Here is a 15,185-nt window from a genome sequence, read left to right as displayed (position 1 = left end):
GTACATTATATTTCATCAATTCTTATGACTCAAGTTTCTTACATCTTAACAACTTTGAAATAGGGATGCACCTCAAAAATGACATTTTTACATCTCTAATAGCACAGGCAACATCTGTGACATAGTTGTCTTTGCCTGTGCAAGTGCAACTATATGCAAAGTAGTAATACTATTCAAATAATGATGACTTAAATATGACTTTGTGCATTGTTAACATTAGACATATTAAGCAATTCTGCTGTTTAAATGCCTTCAGAAAGATCACACTAGGATTTAGCATTGAAAAAAATGTACTGTGGGGACTTCCCTGGTGACACAGTGGTTAGGAATCCACCTGCTAACACAGGGGACATGGGTTTGAGCCCTGGTCTGGGAAGATCACACATGCTATGGAGCGACTAAGCCTGTGCGTCACAACTACTGAGCCTGCTCTCTAGAGCTCACGAGCCACAACTGTTGAAGCCCACGAGCCACAACTACAGAGCCCGTGTGCCACAACTACTGAAGCCCGGTGCCTAGAGCCCATGCTCTGCAAAGAGAAGCCACAACGAGAAGCCTGGGCATCGCAACGAAGAGTAGCCCCCACTGACCGCAACTAGAGAAAGCCCATGTGCGGCAAGGGAGACCCAATAAAGCCAAAAATAAAGATTAATAAAGAGCAGAAACTAACACAACATTATAAAGCAACTATACTCCAATTAAAAACAAAAAAAGGTATTCATGGATAGCTTCTATTTGTCAGGCACAGAGTGAGGCACGGGAAATACAACAAACAAGAAGCCACTGACGGTGCCTTCACAAAAGCTGATACTTTTGGTGGGAGAAAATTAAGGATGAAGCAAAATTTGTGGCCCTGAACCAAGATGGCGGAGTAGAAGGACGTGCTCTCACTCCCTCTTGTGAGAACACCAGAATCACAACTAGCTGCTGGACAATCATCAACAGGAAGACACGGGAACTCACCAAAAAAGATACCCCACATCCAAAGACAAAGGAGACGCCACAATGAGATGGTAGGAAGGGCGCAATCACAGTAAAATCAAATCCCATAACTGCTGGGTGGGTGACTCACAGACTAGAGAACACTTATACCACAGAAGTCCACCCACTGGAGTGAAGGTTCTGAGGCCCACGTCAGGTTCCCAACTTGGGGGTCCGGCAACAGGAGGAGGAATTCCTAGAGAATCAGACTTTGAAGGCTAGTGGGATTTGATTGCAGGACTTCGACAGGACTGGGGGAAACAGAGACTCCACTCTTGGAGGGCACACATAAAGTAGTGTGAGCATCGGGACCCAGGGGAAGGAGCAGTGACCCCAGGGGAGACTGAACCAGACCTACCTGCTAGTGTTGGAGGGTCTCCTGCAGAGGCGGGTGGTGGCTGTGGCTCACCGTGGGGACAAGGACACTGGCAGCAGAAGTTCTGGGAAGTACTCCTCGGCATGAGCCCTCCCAGAGTCAGCCATTAGCCCCACCAAAGAGCCCGGGTAGGCTCCAGGGTTGGGTTGCCTCAGGCCAAACAACCAACAGGGATGGAACCCAGCCCCACCCATCAGCAGTCAAGCAGATTGAAGTTTTACTGAGCTCTGCCCACCAGAGCAACAGTCAGCTCTACCCACCACCAGTGCCTCCCATCAGGAAACTTGCACAAATCTCTTAGTTACCCTCATCCACCAGAGGGCAGACAGAAGCAAGAAGAACTACAATCCTGCAGCCTGTGGAACAAAACCCACATTCACAGAAAGATGAACAAGATGAAAAGGCAGAGGGCTATGTACCAGATAAATGAATAAAATAAAACCCCAGAAAAACAACTAAATGAAGTGGAGATAGGCAACCTTCCAGAAAAAGAATTCAGAAAAATGATAGGGAAGATGATCCAGGACCTCGGACAAAGAATGGAGGCAAAGATCAAGAAGATGCAAGAAATGTTTAAAAAAGACCTAGAAGAATTAAAGAACAAACAGAGATGCACGATACAATAACTGAAATGAAAACTACACTAGAAGGAATTAATAGCAGAATAACTGAGGCAGAAGAATGGATAAGTGAACTGGAAGACAGAATGGTGGAATTCACTTCTGCAGAACAGAATAAAAACAGAATGAAAAGAAATGATGATAGCCTAAGACACCTCTGGGACAACATTAAACACAACAACATTTGCATTATATAGGTCCTAGAAGGAGAAGAGAGAGAGAAAGGACCTGAGAAAATATTTGAAGAGATTATAGTCAAAAACTTCCCTCACATGCGAAAGGAAATAGCCACCCAAGCCCAGGAAGCACAGCGAGTCCAATACAGGATAAACCCAAGGAGAAACAAGCCGAGACACATAGTAATCAAACAGGCAAAAATTAAAGACAAAGAAAAATTCTTGAAAGCAGCAAGGGAAAAACAACAAATAACATACAAGAGAACTCCCATAAGGTTAACAGCTGATTTCTCAGCAGAAACTCTACAAGCCAGAAGGGAGTGGCATGATATACTTAAAGTGATGAAAGGGAAGAACCTACAACCAAGACTACTCTACCTAGCAAGGATCTCATTCAGATTCGATGGAGAAATCAAAAGCTTTACAGACAAGCAAAGCTAAGAGAATTCAGCACCACCAAACCAGCTCTACAACAAATGCTAAAGGAAGTTCTCTAAGGGGGAAACACAAGAGAAGAAAAAGGCCTACAAAAACAAATCCAAAACAGTTAACAAAATGGTAATAGGAACATACATATCGATAATTACCTTAAACGTGAATGGATTAAGTGTTCCAACCAAAAGACACAGGCTTGCTGAATGGATACAATAACAAGACCCATATATATGCTGTCTACAACAGACCCGCTTCAGACCTAGGGACACATACAGACTGAAAGTGAGGGGATGGAAAAAGATATTCCATGCAAATGGGAACCAAAAGAAATCTGGAGTAGCAATACTCATATCAGATAAAATAGACATTAAAATAAAGAATGTTATGAGACAAGGAAGGACACTACACAATGATCATGGGATCAATCCAAGAAGAAGATATAACAATTATAAATATATATGCACCCAACATAGGAGCACCTCAATATATAAGGCAACTGTTAACAGCTCTAAAAGAGGAAATCGACAGTAACACAATAATAGTGGGGGACTTTAACACCTCACTTACATGGACAGATCATCCAAACAGAAAATTAATAAGGAAACACAAGCTTTAAATGACACAATAGACCAGATAGATTGAATTGATATTTATAGGACATTCCAACCAGAATCAGCAGATTACACTTTCTTCTCAGGTGTGCACGGATCATTCTCCAGGATAGATCACATCTTGGATCATAAATCAAGCCTCAGTAAAATTAAGAAAATTGAAATCATATCAAGCTTCTTTTTTGACCCCAACACTTTGACATTAGAAATGAATAACAGGGAAAAAAACGTAAAAGACAGAAACACACGGAGGCTAAACAATACATTACTAAATAATCAAGAGATCACTGAAGAAATAAAAGAGGAAATCAAAAAATACCTAGAGACAAATGACAATGAAAACACGATGATCCAAAACCTATGGCAGGAAGCAAAAGCAGTTCTAAGAGGGAAGTTTATAGCTATACAAGCCTACCTCAAGAAACAAGAAAAATCGCAAGTAAACAATCTAACCTTACACCTAAAGGAACTAGAGAAAGAAGAACAAACAAAACCCAAAGTTAGCAGAAGGAAAAAAATCATATAAAGATGAGAGCAGAAATAAATGAAATAGAAACAAAAAAAACAATAGTAAAGATCAATAAAACTAAAAGCTGGTTCTTTGAGAAGATAAACAAAATTGATAAACCATCAGCCAGACTCATCAAGAAAAAGAGGGAGAGGACTCAAATCAATAAAATGAGAAAGGAAAAAGGAGAAGTTACAACAGACACCACAGAAATGCAAAGCATCCGAAGAGACTACTACAAGCAATTCTATGCCAATAAAATGGACAATCTGGAAGAAATGGACAAATTCTTAGAAAGGTATAAGCTTCAAAGACTGAACCAGGAAGAAATAGAAAATATGAACAGACCAATCACAAGGAATGAAATTGAAACTGTGATTAAAAATCTTCCAACAAACCAAAGTCCAAGACCAGATGGCTTCACAGGTGAATACTATCAAACATTTAGAGAAGAGCTAACACCCATCCTTCTCAAACTCTTCCAAAAATTGCAGAGGAAGGAACACTCCCAAACTCATTCTATGAGGCCACCATCACCCTGATACCAAAACCAGACAAAGATACTACAAATAAAGAAAATTACAGACCAATATCACTGATGAATATAGATGCAAAAATCCTCAACAAAGTACTAGCAAACAGAATCCAACAGCACATTAAAAGCATCATACACCATGATTATGTGGGATTTATCCCAGGGATATGAGGATTGTTCAATAGATGGAAATCAATCAATGTGATATACCATATTAACAAACTGAAAAATAAAAACCATTATGACCATCTCAATAGATGCAGAAAAAGCTTTTGACAAAATTCAACACCATTTATGATAAAAACTCTCCAGAAAGTGGGCATAGAGGGAACCTACCTCAACATAATAAAGGTCATATATGACAAACCCATAGCAAACATCATTCTCAATGGTGAAAAACTGAAAGCATTTCCTCTCAGATCAGGAATGAGACAAGGATGTCCACTATCACCACCAGTATTCAACATAGTTTTAGAAGTCCTAGCCACGGCAATCACAGAAGAAAAAGAAATAAAAGGAATACAAATTGGAAAAGAAGAAGTAAAACTGTCACTGTTTCCAGATGACATGATACTATACATAGAGAATCCTAAAGATGCCACAAGAAAACCACTAGAGCTAATCAATGAATCTGGTAAAGTTGCAGGATACAAAATGAATGCACAGAAATCTCTTGCATTCCTATACACTAATGATAAAAAATCTGAAAAGAGAAATTAAGGAAACACTCCCATTTACCATTGCAACAAAAATAATAAAATACCTATGAATAAACCTACCTAGGGAGACAAAAGACCTGTATGCAGAAAACTGTAAGACACTGATGTAAGAAATTAAAGATGATACCAACACATGGAGAGATATACCATGTTCTTGGACTGGAAGAATCAATATTGTGAAAATGACTATACTACCCAAAGCAATCTACAGATTCAATGCAATCCCTATCAAATTACCAATGGCATTTTTTACAGAGCTAGAACAAAAAATCTTAAAATTTGTATGGAGACACAAAAGACTCCAAAGAGCCAAAGCAGTCTTGAAGGAAAAAAACAGAGCTGGAGGAATCAGACTCCCTGACTTCAGACTATACTACAAAGCTACAGTAATCAAGACAATATGGTACTGGCACAAAAACAGAAACATAGATCAATGGAACAAGATAGAAAGCCCAGAGATAAACCCACACACCTATGGTCAACTAATCTATCACAAAGGAAGCAAGGATATACAATGGAGAAAAGACAGTCTCTTCAGTAAGTGGTGCTGGGAAAACTGGACAGCAACATGTAAAAGAATGAAATCAGAACACTCCCTAACACCATACACAAAAATAAACTCAAAATGGATTCGAGACCTAAATGTAAGACCGGGTCCTATAAAACTCTTAGAGGAAAACATAGGAAGAACACTCTTTGACATAAATTACAGCAGGATCTTTTTTGATCCACCTCCTAGAGTAATGGAAATAAAAATAAACAAATGGGACCTAATGAAACTTCAAAGCTTTTGCACAGCAAAGGAAACCATAAACAGGATGAAAAGACAACCCTCAGAATGGGAGAAAATATTTGAAAACGAATCAACAGACAAAGGATTAATCTCCAAAATATATAAACAGCTCAGGCAGCTCAATATTAAAAAAACAAACAACCCAATCTAAAAATGGGCAGAAGACCTAAATAGACATTTCTCCAAAGAAGACATACAGATGGCCACGAAGCACATGAAAAGCTGCTCAACATCACTAATTATTAGAGAAATGCAAATCAAAACTACAATGAGGTTATCACCTCACACCAGTTAGAATGGGCATCATCAGAAAATCTACAAAGAACAAATGCTGGAGAGGGTGTGGAGTAGAGGGAACCCTCTTGCACTGTTGGTGGGAATGAAAATTGATACAGCCACTATGGAGAACAGTATGGAAGTTCCTTAAAAAACTAAAAATAGAATTACCATATGATCCAGCAATCCCACTACTGGGCTTATATCTAGAGAAAATCATAGTTTAAAAAGACACATGCACCCCAATGTTCATTGCAGCACTATTTACAATAGCCAGGACATGGAAGCAACCTAAATGCCCATCAACAGATGAATGGATAAAGAAGATGTGGTACATATATGCAATGGAATATTACTGAGCCATAAAAAGGAACGAAATTGGATCATTTGTTGAGACGTGGATGGATCTACAGACTGTCATACAGCGTGAAGTAAGTCAGAAAGAGAAAAACAAATATTGTATATTAACGCATATACGTGGAACCTAGAAAAATGGTACAGATGAACCGGTTTGCAGGGCATAAGTTGAGACACAGATGTAGAGAACAAATGTATGGACACCAAGAGGGGAATGCCATGGGGGGGCTGGGGTGGGATGAATTAGGCGATTGGGATTGACATGTACATACTGATGTGTATAAAATTGATGACTAATAAGAACCTGCTGTATAAAAAAATTAAATTAAATTAAAAAATTTAAAAAGGTTAACAAAAAGTATTGTGTTCACAGAAAGACAAGAAAACAAAACAGTATGATATACAATAAAACACTATGCTCAAATAAATATAAAAGAATATTCCACTAAACATAACATTAAAAATCCAAGTGAAGGGCTTCCCTGGTGGTGCAGTGGTTAGGAGTCCGCCTGCCAATGCAGGGGACATGGGTTCATGCCCTGGTCCGGGAAGATCCCACATGCCGCAGAGCGGCTGGGCCCGTGAGCCATGGCCGCTGAGCCTGCACGTCCAGAGCCTGTGCTCCGCAACGGAAGAGGCCACAACAGTGAGAGGCCCGCGTACCGCAAAAAAAAAAAAAAAAAAAAAAAATCAATTATAGGTGAATTACAGATCAAAATGTGAAAGGCAAAATAATAAAGCTTCTACAAGATAACATGAGAGTACCTTTATGACCTGAGGGTAGAGAAAGACTTCTAAAATAAGACAAAAAAGCAATCATCAGAAAGGAAACAACAGATAAACTGTATTGTATTGAAAATTATAAACTTCCATTCATCAAAGGCATCATTAAGAATGAAAGATAAGTCAGAGTCAGGGAAGGTAAGCATGCCAATTAAAAACTGAGGAAGAAAGCTTAACAAACACTTCATGAGAGAGGATACAGAGAAGGCTAATAATATACAAAAAGGTCCTAACCTCATTATTAGGCAGGAAAATGCAAATTAAAACCACAATGAAATAACACTACATACCCACCAGAATAGCTAAAATTCAAAACAAAAAACTGTCAGCACCAAGTGTTAATGAAGATATAGAGTGATGGGGACCCTCATACATTCCTGATAGAAAATATAAACTCTAATAACCATTTTGGAAAACAGTTTGGCATTACCTACTAAAAGTAAAGACATGCATATCTAGTGACCCAATAATCACACTTCTAGGTAGTGTAAATAACAGAAGCATGTCATGCGTATACACATTCATGATATATCACAGCAGTACATGATTATTCACAGCAGTATTATCTGTGATAACCTCCAAAGGCAAATGACCTAAACAACTGAAGAATGTATTGGGGTGTATTTACACAATGGAATCCTACACCAGCAACGAAAATGAATACACTACAGCGACAAACAACAACATGGATGAATTTCAAAACTGCAATGTTGAACAAAAGAAGGCAGACACACAAAAAAAACACTGTGTATTACTCTATTTAAAGTTTTAAAAGCGAAACTAATATATGGTATTATAAGTCAAAATGGTGGTTATCTTTGGGGAGAATGAATGGAAGGGGTAATGATTGAAAGGGGGCAGAAGGGGTACTTCTGAGATGGTGGTAATGCTCTATTTCTTAAGGGTGGAGGTTACATGGGTGTGTTCACTTTGTGGTAATTATTGGGCTGAGCACTTACAATCTGTGCACTTATTTTGTATGTGCATTATGCTTTAATAAAAAAGGGAAAAGTTTAAAAAAGTCTCTTTAACAGTTACTGTTTCAAATATATGCATACATCCTTTCTCCATAACCTTTTCTATTTGGGTAGCAATGAGAGGTACTTGGTGTCCTACTTAGTGGGGAGAGGGGTGGATATTAGAAGGAAAAAAAAATCTGCTAGCTGTTAAATATATTTTCTACATGTAATCTGCCTATCTGTTCTTGTCATAAATTTCTACTATTGTCTGAAGTGAAAAGTAATCCTTTAAATTCCTGATCCTAAAAAGGCAGTAAATCTTTCAAATATTTTTGTCTTATTTAGTTTGATTTAAGATATGATATTTCTTGTCAATTTACTAAACTTTTTTTTAACTTACAACTGTACAAAGATTTAAATATACTCTCTTTATAAAATTTAGTATTGACATAAAGAAAATGATTTGGCAAGATGCAGCTATAAAAATATTTTTAAGGGCTTCCCTGGTGGTGCAGTGGTTAAGAATCCACCTGCCAGTGCAGGGGACACAGGTTCGAGCCCTGGTCCGGGAAGATCCCACATGCCACGGAGCAACTAAGCCCGTGTGCCACAACTACTGAGCCTGCGCTCTACAGCCCGTGAGTCACAGCTACTGAGCCCACGTGCCACAACTACTGAAACCCGCGTGCCTAGAGCTCATGCTCCGCAACAAGGGAAGCCACCACAATGAGAAGCCCACGCACTGCAACGAACAGTAGCCCCCACTCGCTGCAACTAGAGAAAGCCCATGCGTAGCAACTGAAGACCCAATGCAGCCAAAAATAAATAAATAAAATAAAATTTAAATATATACATATATTTTTTTTTTTTACCTGAAAGAAGTCAATCTGCATACAAGTGCTAGGCAACTCTGGTGTCAAAAAACAACTGTTTGTCGTGCAGTTTTCATACACAATGCTATCTGGAAACTGACTGCATTCAAGCTGTGAGCTGTGTCCTCTCACTATCACAGCACTAGCAGCTGATCCTTTCACTTGATGCCCTTGAAATTCAACAGGCTATAGTAAATTATTAAAAATGAGTATTACATAAGTATACATATTTACAATACACACATACAAAGAAAATAATGCATAATTCGGCTTTCTATTGAATATTAGTTAATGTAAATAATTGCTAAGAGACTAATACTGAAAACCAGGAAATATTCCTATTATCCTAAAATATGTTAAAGGTAGACTAATTTAAAGTGCAGTGATTGGGGCTTCTCTGGTGGCACAGTGATTAAGAATCCGCCTGCCAATGCAGAGGACATGGGTTTCAGTCCTGGTCCGGGAAAATCCCACATGCCGTGGAGCAACTAAGCCCATGTGCCACAACTACTGAGCCTGTGCGCTAAAGCCCACAAGCCACAACTACTGAGCCTGCGTGCCACAACTACAGAAGCCCATGCGCCTAGAGCCCATGCTCTGCAATAAGAGAAGCCACTGCAATGAGAAGCTAGAGCACCACAGCGAAGAGCAGCCCCTGCTAGTGGCAACTAGAAGAAAGCCCGCACACAGCAACACAGTCAAAGATAAATAAATAAAAATAAGTAAAACATTAAAAAATAAATAAAGTGCAGTGATTTAACTGCATTCAAGGTCAACATTAATAAGTATGATTTTTTTTTTGTCTTTTTACAAACACAAGGAGTGTATTGATAATGGGTTGATTAAGCCAGAAAGACACAGGTTCTCCTTCCTCTATGCTTCCACTATACATCACACAACATTTTTGGTTTTTTATTTTTGTTTTGGCCACACTGCATGGCTTGTGGAGTCTTAGTTCCCTGACCAGGGATCAAACCCGGGCCCTTCGCAGTGAAAGCGTGGAGTCCTAACCACTGGACTGCCAGGGAATTCCCCACAACTTTCCATTATAGACATCACATTACACTACAATGAAGTTTCTTCTTATCTGTATACTAACTGTACTGCAAGCTCCTTGAGGGCAAAGACTCTTCTGCTTGCTTCATCAGGATATCACCTGCATTTAATACCATGCTTGGAATACAGGAGGCAATCAATAAACACATGATAATAGGAAGGGAAGAGAGAAGGAACAGAGGAAGCATTTTCCTTTAAGGGTTTTGTAAACTATCAGGCTATTAGCAAGAGGGATGCTGGGTTCCCAGCTTCCCAGATGATCTGATCCTATAGCTCTGAACACAAAGGCCTAAGAGTACCAAGACAGACATGTACCTCAGAGGGGTGCTTTCACCCCCTCAGAGACTTGGTCTGCTTTCAGACTTCAGATGGCTTTCTCTGCTGCCCCATTGAGGGTTCTAGGATTTTTACTCTGTGCAGGGTGACAAAGCCTACCCAGCATGTGGAAAAATAAGAGTATGTAGAGTCAAAGGAATGTACATAAAGAATGAATTTATTTCTAACTGATAAATTAATAGAATGACAAAAATACATAATCTGAATATTCTCATTTAAAAATGAGGATTCTAAATCACACATTTGAAAGGAACTAAATTGCCTCTGAAACAAGAGTTTTGTTGAAAACATTATTCTGAATTTTAAAACATAACATATATCAATAAAAAGTCTAAACCTTTAAAGACTGTATATTTCTGCTTTGTTTCATGTGGAATACAAATTCTCTACAAGCAAACAGGTGCCTTGCTTTCTTTGATGCTATGTAGATCCTTTCCAGAGATCTGTTGAGTTTTAAGAATAGAATCACTATTTACAAAACCCAACCATTTATATGCTGTTGTCTCTATCAATTTTTGCTGTGGAGTGGGTAGCATTACTCAGAGCTTGGGTTATATATACTTCTATCCCTTCAGCCTGAAGTAAAAGTGGTGGAGTAAACTATAATGAATTAAAAGTTATAAACATCTTCACTTTGTTCTACACAGAACATTCATTAACTGTACTTTACATATCTTTGTGCCCAATCCCTAGGATATCCTATGCATACATAATGCATTATTAGTTCATTAGTAACAGAGAGAGGGCTCAAGACCAAAGAAAGGGGTAGGAGTCATTAGTGTCTCTTGTTCTTAAAACCAGGTTAATTCATTTTGCTCACTAATCTTCTGCTTATGAAAACTCTGATAGTTGTGTAAAAAAACAGCAGGAAAACACTGTGGCTTAGAAAATCAATTCTTCACAAATTTTACCTTGGGGTCAGAGGTTTCTCTCTCCATTTGTTTAGGAATAACAGCTAGAAAAGCAGTCTCTTCTTCACTGCCCAAGGAAAAGAACTAGGATAAAATATCAATAAGTATGTTAGCTAAAATAGTTTTGTAGGTGTTTATGAGTTTGATGGGAAAATATTGCTCAAACTTAAAGTTAAGTCTGCCCTTTCAAAATGATGATACTTGTCATCTCCATCTTGCTTCTCTATATACATACATACAATAAGCAACCCCCGGCAAAGGAGTGCTCTAGCAGAGAAAGTACTATACTAGTTAATTTAAAAACTCAGCATATTAGAAAATTGGAATTCTAAACTTTTAATTGAATTCTTTTTTAACATTGCTGGGTATGTTATAAATCCCATACTAATATTTATGTTAATACAGATTATTTAATTCAAAAATTAGTGTAAAATTAAAGAAGTGTAATAGTTTATTTAAAGAGAGAATCATCTTCTAGCCACCATAAAACACAAGATACAGACAACAGCAACTAGTCATTTTTAGTTCATCAAGTAACTATATAAAATAGCCATAATTTCTAATATGAACTACAGACTCAGAAAATGAACTCAACTGTAGAAGTAATTTCTTTATGTTTAACAAATATGGAGAAAAAATTTGCCACTAAAAGAGGTAAAATAGTGTATTTATTCAAATAATAGTCACTTTCCTTTTATAACAATATACATAAGCACAACTGCCAATCAGGTAGATCTTAAAAACATTCAACTCATATTTTAGAACTAGCATTTTTGAATATAGTGAGTTTAAAAAATTAGTTAGCATATTGTATCTTCTAGCTCCTTTGCTTTGTGTGACTAATCACACTTACAGAAATAAGGTGAAGGTGGCATTAAATATTAAGAGCACCCTAATTTTAAGTTTTGAAAGTTCCTTCTATCACTAGGTGTGTATGAAGAGTTTGATTCAGAGAGTTGTAGCAAGAAAGCTATTATAAAAACACAAATGTACTTTGATATTAATGCTAAAAAGATTAAATTTTTTTTTTGCAAAAAATTCTAAGACCTTTTTCATTATTGTGAGATTATAAAATATTTTGCTTTAAAAATATATGACATTTATTTAAATGGCAACTCATCCTGGAGGGAAAAACAGTGATAGTGTTAATTTGCAATTTATACTTTGTGATAATTATACTTGAAAAAGTTTTCTTTTGTTTTTCTGTTTTTGTTTTTTTTTTTTTGCGGTACACAGGCCTCTCACCGTTGTGGCCTCTCCTGCTGCGGAGCAGAGGCTCCGGACGCGCAGGCTCAGTGGCCATGGCTCACGGGCCCAGCCGCTCCACGGCATGTGCGATCCTCCCAGACCAGGGCACGAACCCATGTCCCCTGCATCAGCAGGCGGACTCTCAACCACTGCGCCACCAGGGAAGCCCTAAACCGTATTTTTTTCAAGTGAAAAAAACCCAGTAAGAATGTGATCATTTGTAAGCAGCTGCTGACTGTTCATTATTTTATACTTGATCTTGTAATATAAGGGTGAAAAATGATTGAGTCACCACAATGGATTTTGTTTTATTTTGTACTGTTCTAGGCAACAGAGCCTGCAGATGCAGTTGTAATTGTCAATGACAATTCTTGGATTAGGTAATGCTTGCAAGTTTGAAAAATTAGCTTTATGATAAAATATTTGTTATTTACCCAAATTCTACTGACTACACAGGACACTTATACAAGACAGTAGACTCATCTAAATGAGTATAAAAGGGTAACTAATTACAAATAAATTTGAAAACTGGCAATATAGAATACAAACGTATAACTACATGCCATACCTATATATATGAATACAATTTCTGGCTATGTTACATTTTAAAAGTTAACTCACCTGCAAAGACTGAAGTGATTTACTTGGTTCAACTTCATTGTCTTTTATCATCTTAGGAACAGAACATTAATATAAGATAAGCTAAAAGGTAACAGTAACTTAGAAAATAAAATACAGATTTTTTTAGACATAAGAAATATAAGGTCACCATTACTAATAATCAAAGAAATAAAAACTAAGTGTCGATTAAATACTATTTCACTTAGGAAGAATTTTAAAAGATCTCAGTACTGGTAAATATGAAATGAAACAAATATCCATATTGTAAAACATTGAGATATTTTGATTTGACTTATATCAACAATCTAAGAAAGTTGTTCTTGGCCTCTCAAATTATCAGTTCCATTTCTAAGAATCAAATCTAAGGAAATAACTAAACGTAAACAATAATTTATGTGCAAAAACATCTACTAAAGTTTTATTTACAAAAGCAAAATGCTGGAAATGATCTAAATGTCCAAAATAGGGAACTGTTTGTCCAAAGCATAGGATATCCACGAGATGAAATGATAAGTAACCTTTAAAAGGTATGTGTAAGTGTTCTTAATAATGTGAGAAAATACAATATGATATTAAGGAGAAAGGATATAAAACTATTTGTACCCATCAATCTGACCATATTTTTAAAATTAGGCCAAAAATGCTGGAAATGTTAATAGTAATTATCTCCAGGTGGTAGGGTAAGTTTTATTTTTTCTTTACCTTTTTCTGTATTTAAAAAAAAAAAAGGAGGAAAAAATTGATATTATTAAAAAAACAGTAACATGGAAAATAGAATATGATACAAACTGGGGGTAAATGAAACAAGGAAAGAACCGTCTCTTCAAAAGTGCTAAAAGCATCTTCACTGAGAAACACTAATCTAGATAACTTACTGTCGAATTTCATTTCATCCTAATTAGTACTATTATTTTTTATATTATTTCCATGGTTCCCAAACTGCTGTAACAAGGTACTTTGGGGTGCCACAGTGAACTCAACAGAGGCTCCACAAGGTATTTTAAATTTGAGGGAAACACAGTGTCATTAGACATCTGTCAGAAACGGAACAAACTGCAAACTCAAGGTAGTTCAGTTTCAACATCAGATTTCACATCATTTCTGTCAGTGACATCATATCTTTGTGACTGGGTTTTAGGAAATGGCTATGATAAAAATCAATTGCCATACAAAAATCAATGTGGACCCAGAAACTGAATCTATTCCAAGCTTTGAGAAGTTGCACAGTACCCAACAAGTGCATGCATTCCATTAGTAACTGTGTTTATTTAAAAATAAAATGCTTAGGGCTTCCCTGGTGGCGCAGTGGTTGAGAGCCTGCCTGCCGATGCAGGGGACACGGGTTCGTGCCCCGGTCTGGGAAGATCCCACATCCCACATGCCGCGGAGCGGCTGAGCCTGCGCGTCTGGAGCCTGTGCTCCGCAACAGTGAGAGGCCCGCGTACCGCAAAAATAAAATAAAATAAAATAAAATGCTTATCATAACCATTTCACAGTATATGCATATATCAAATCATTATGTTGTACATCTTAAACTAATACAATGTTATATGGTCAATTATATCTCAATAACACTGGAAAAAAAAGACAAAATGCTTACCAAATTACTAAGTTTTTAATACTACTAACTAAATAAATGGAACTGCTAGGTTTCTTTTGGCCAAGCAATGCAATAAAAAAAAATCACTAAGATACAGGAGAGGTCATGAACCAACATAGCTTCAGACCCCTGTATTTCTATAGTATCATTACAAATTACAGAACATTCTATATCAAAATAATAAATATACTGACAGAAAAAAATGTACCTGTTGAGGATCCTGGTTCAGATGAGGAGACTTTGGTATAGCTTGTGAAACTACTGCAGTCAATGGTTTCCTAGCTAGAATGGACAAAATCCAATGATCTTAATCATCATAAATATAGTAGTGCTCTAAAGATTTTAAAAACTTATTTCTAAAACTGAGTGAAACAAGGAATATAACAATTATTTTCAAAATACAGTATGCCAG

At 37.2% G+C, this 15,185-nt stretch overlaps 1 protein-coding gene across 1 annotated transcript in view; it reads right to left on the bottom strand.

The window, feature by feature from the left end:
* Window positions 1-15,185, bottom strand: part of ZGRF1 (zinc finger GRF-type containing 1) — a 69,236-nt gene that overhangs the window by 28,524 nt on the left and 25,527 nt on the right. Inside the window, exons 7-9 of the mRNA XM_032633616.1 lie at window positions 14,982-15,055; window positions 13,174-13,224; window positions 11,305-11,388 (exon numbers count right to left, since the gene is read on the bottom strand). Coding sequence (XP_032489507.1) covers window positions 11,305-11,388; window positions 13,174-13,224; window positions 14,982-15,055 — 209 coding nt within the window. The remainder of the gene's footprint in view (window positions 1-11,304; window positions 11,389-13,173; window positions 13,225-14,981; window positions 15,056-15,185) is intronic.

This window comes from Phocoena sinus, chromosome 5, assembly GCF_008692025.1.
Source record: "Phocoena sinus isolate mPhoSin1 chromosome 5, mPhoSin1.pri, whole genome shotgun sequence".
In the NCBI taxonomy this organism is placed as follows: Eukaryota; Metazoa; Chordata; class Mammalia; order Artiodactyla; family Phocoenidae; genus Phocoena; species Phocoena sinus.
The sequence above is the reverse complement of the archived record's forward strand: the minus strand, read 5'-3'. Positions and strand labels throughout refer to the sequence as shown.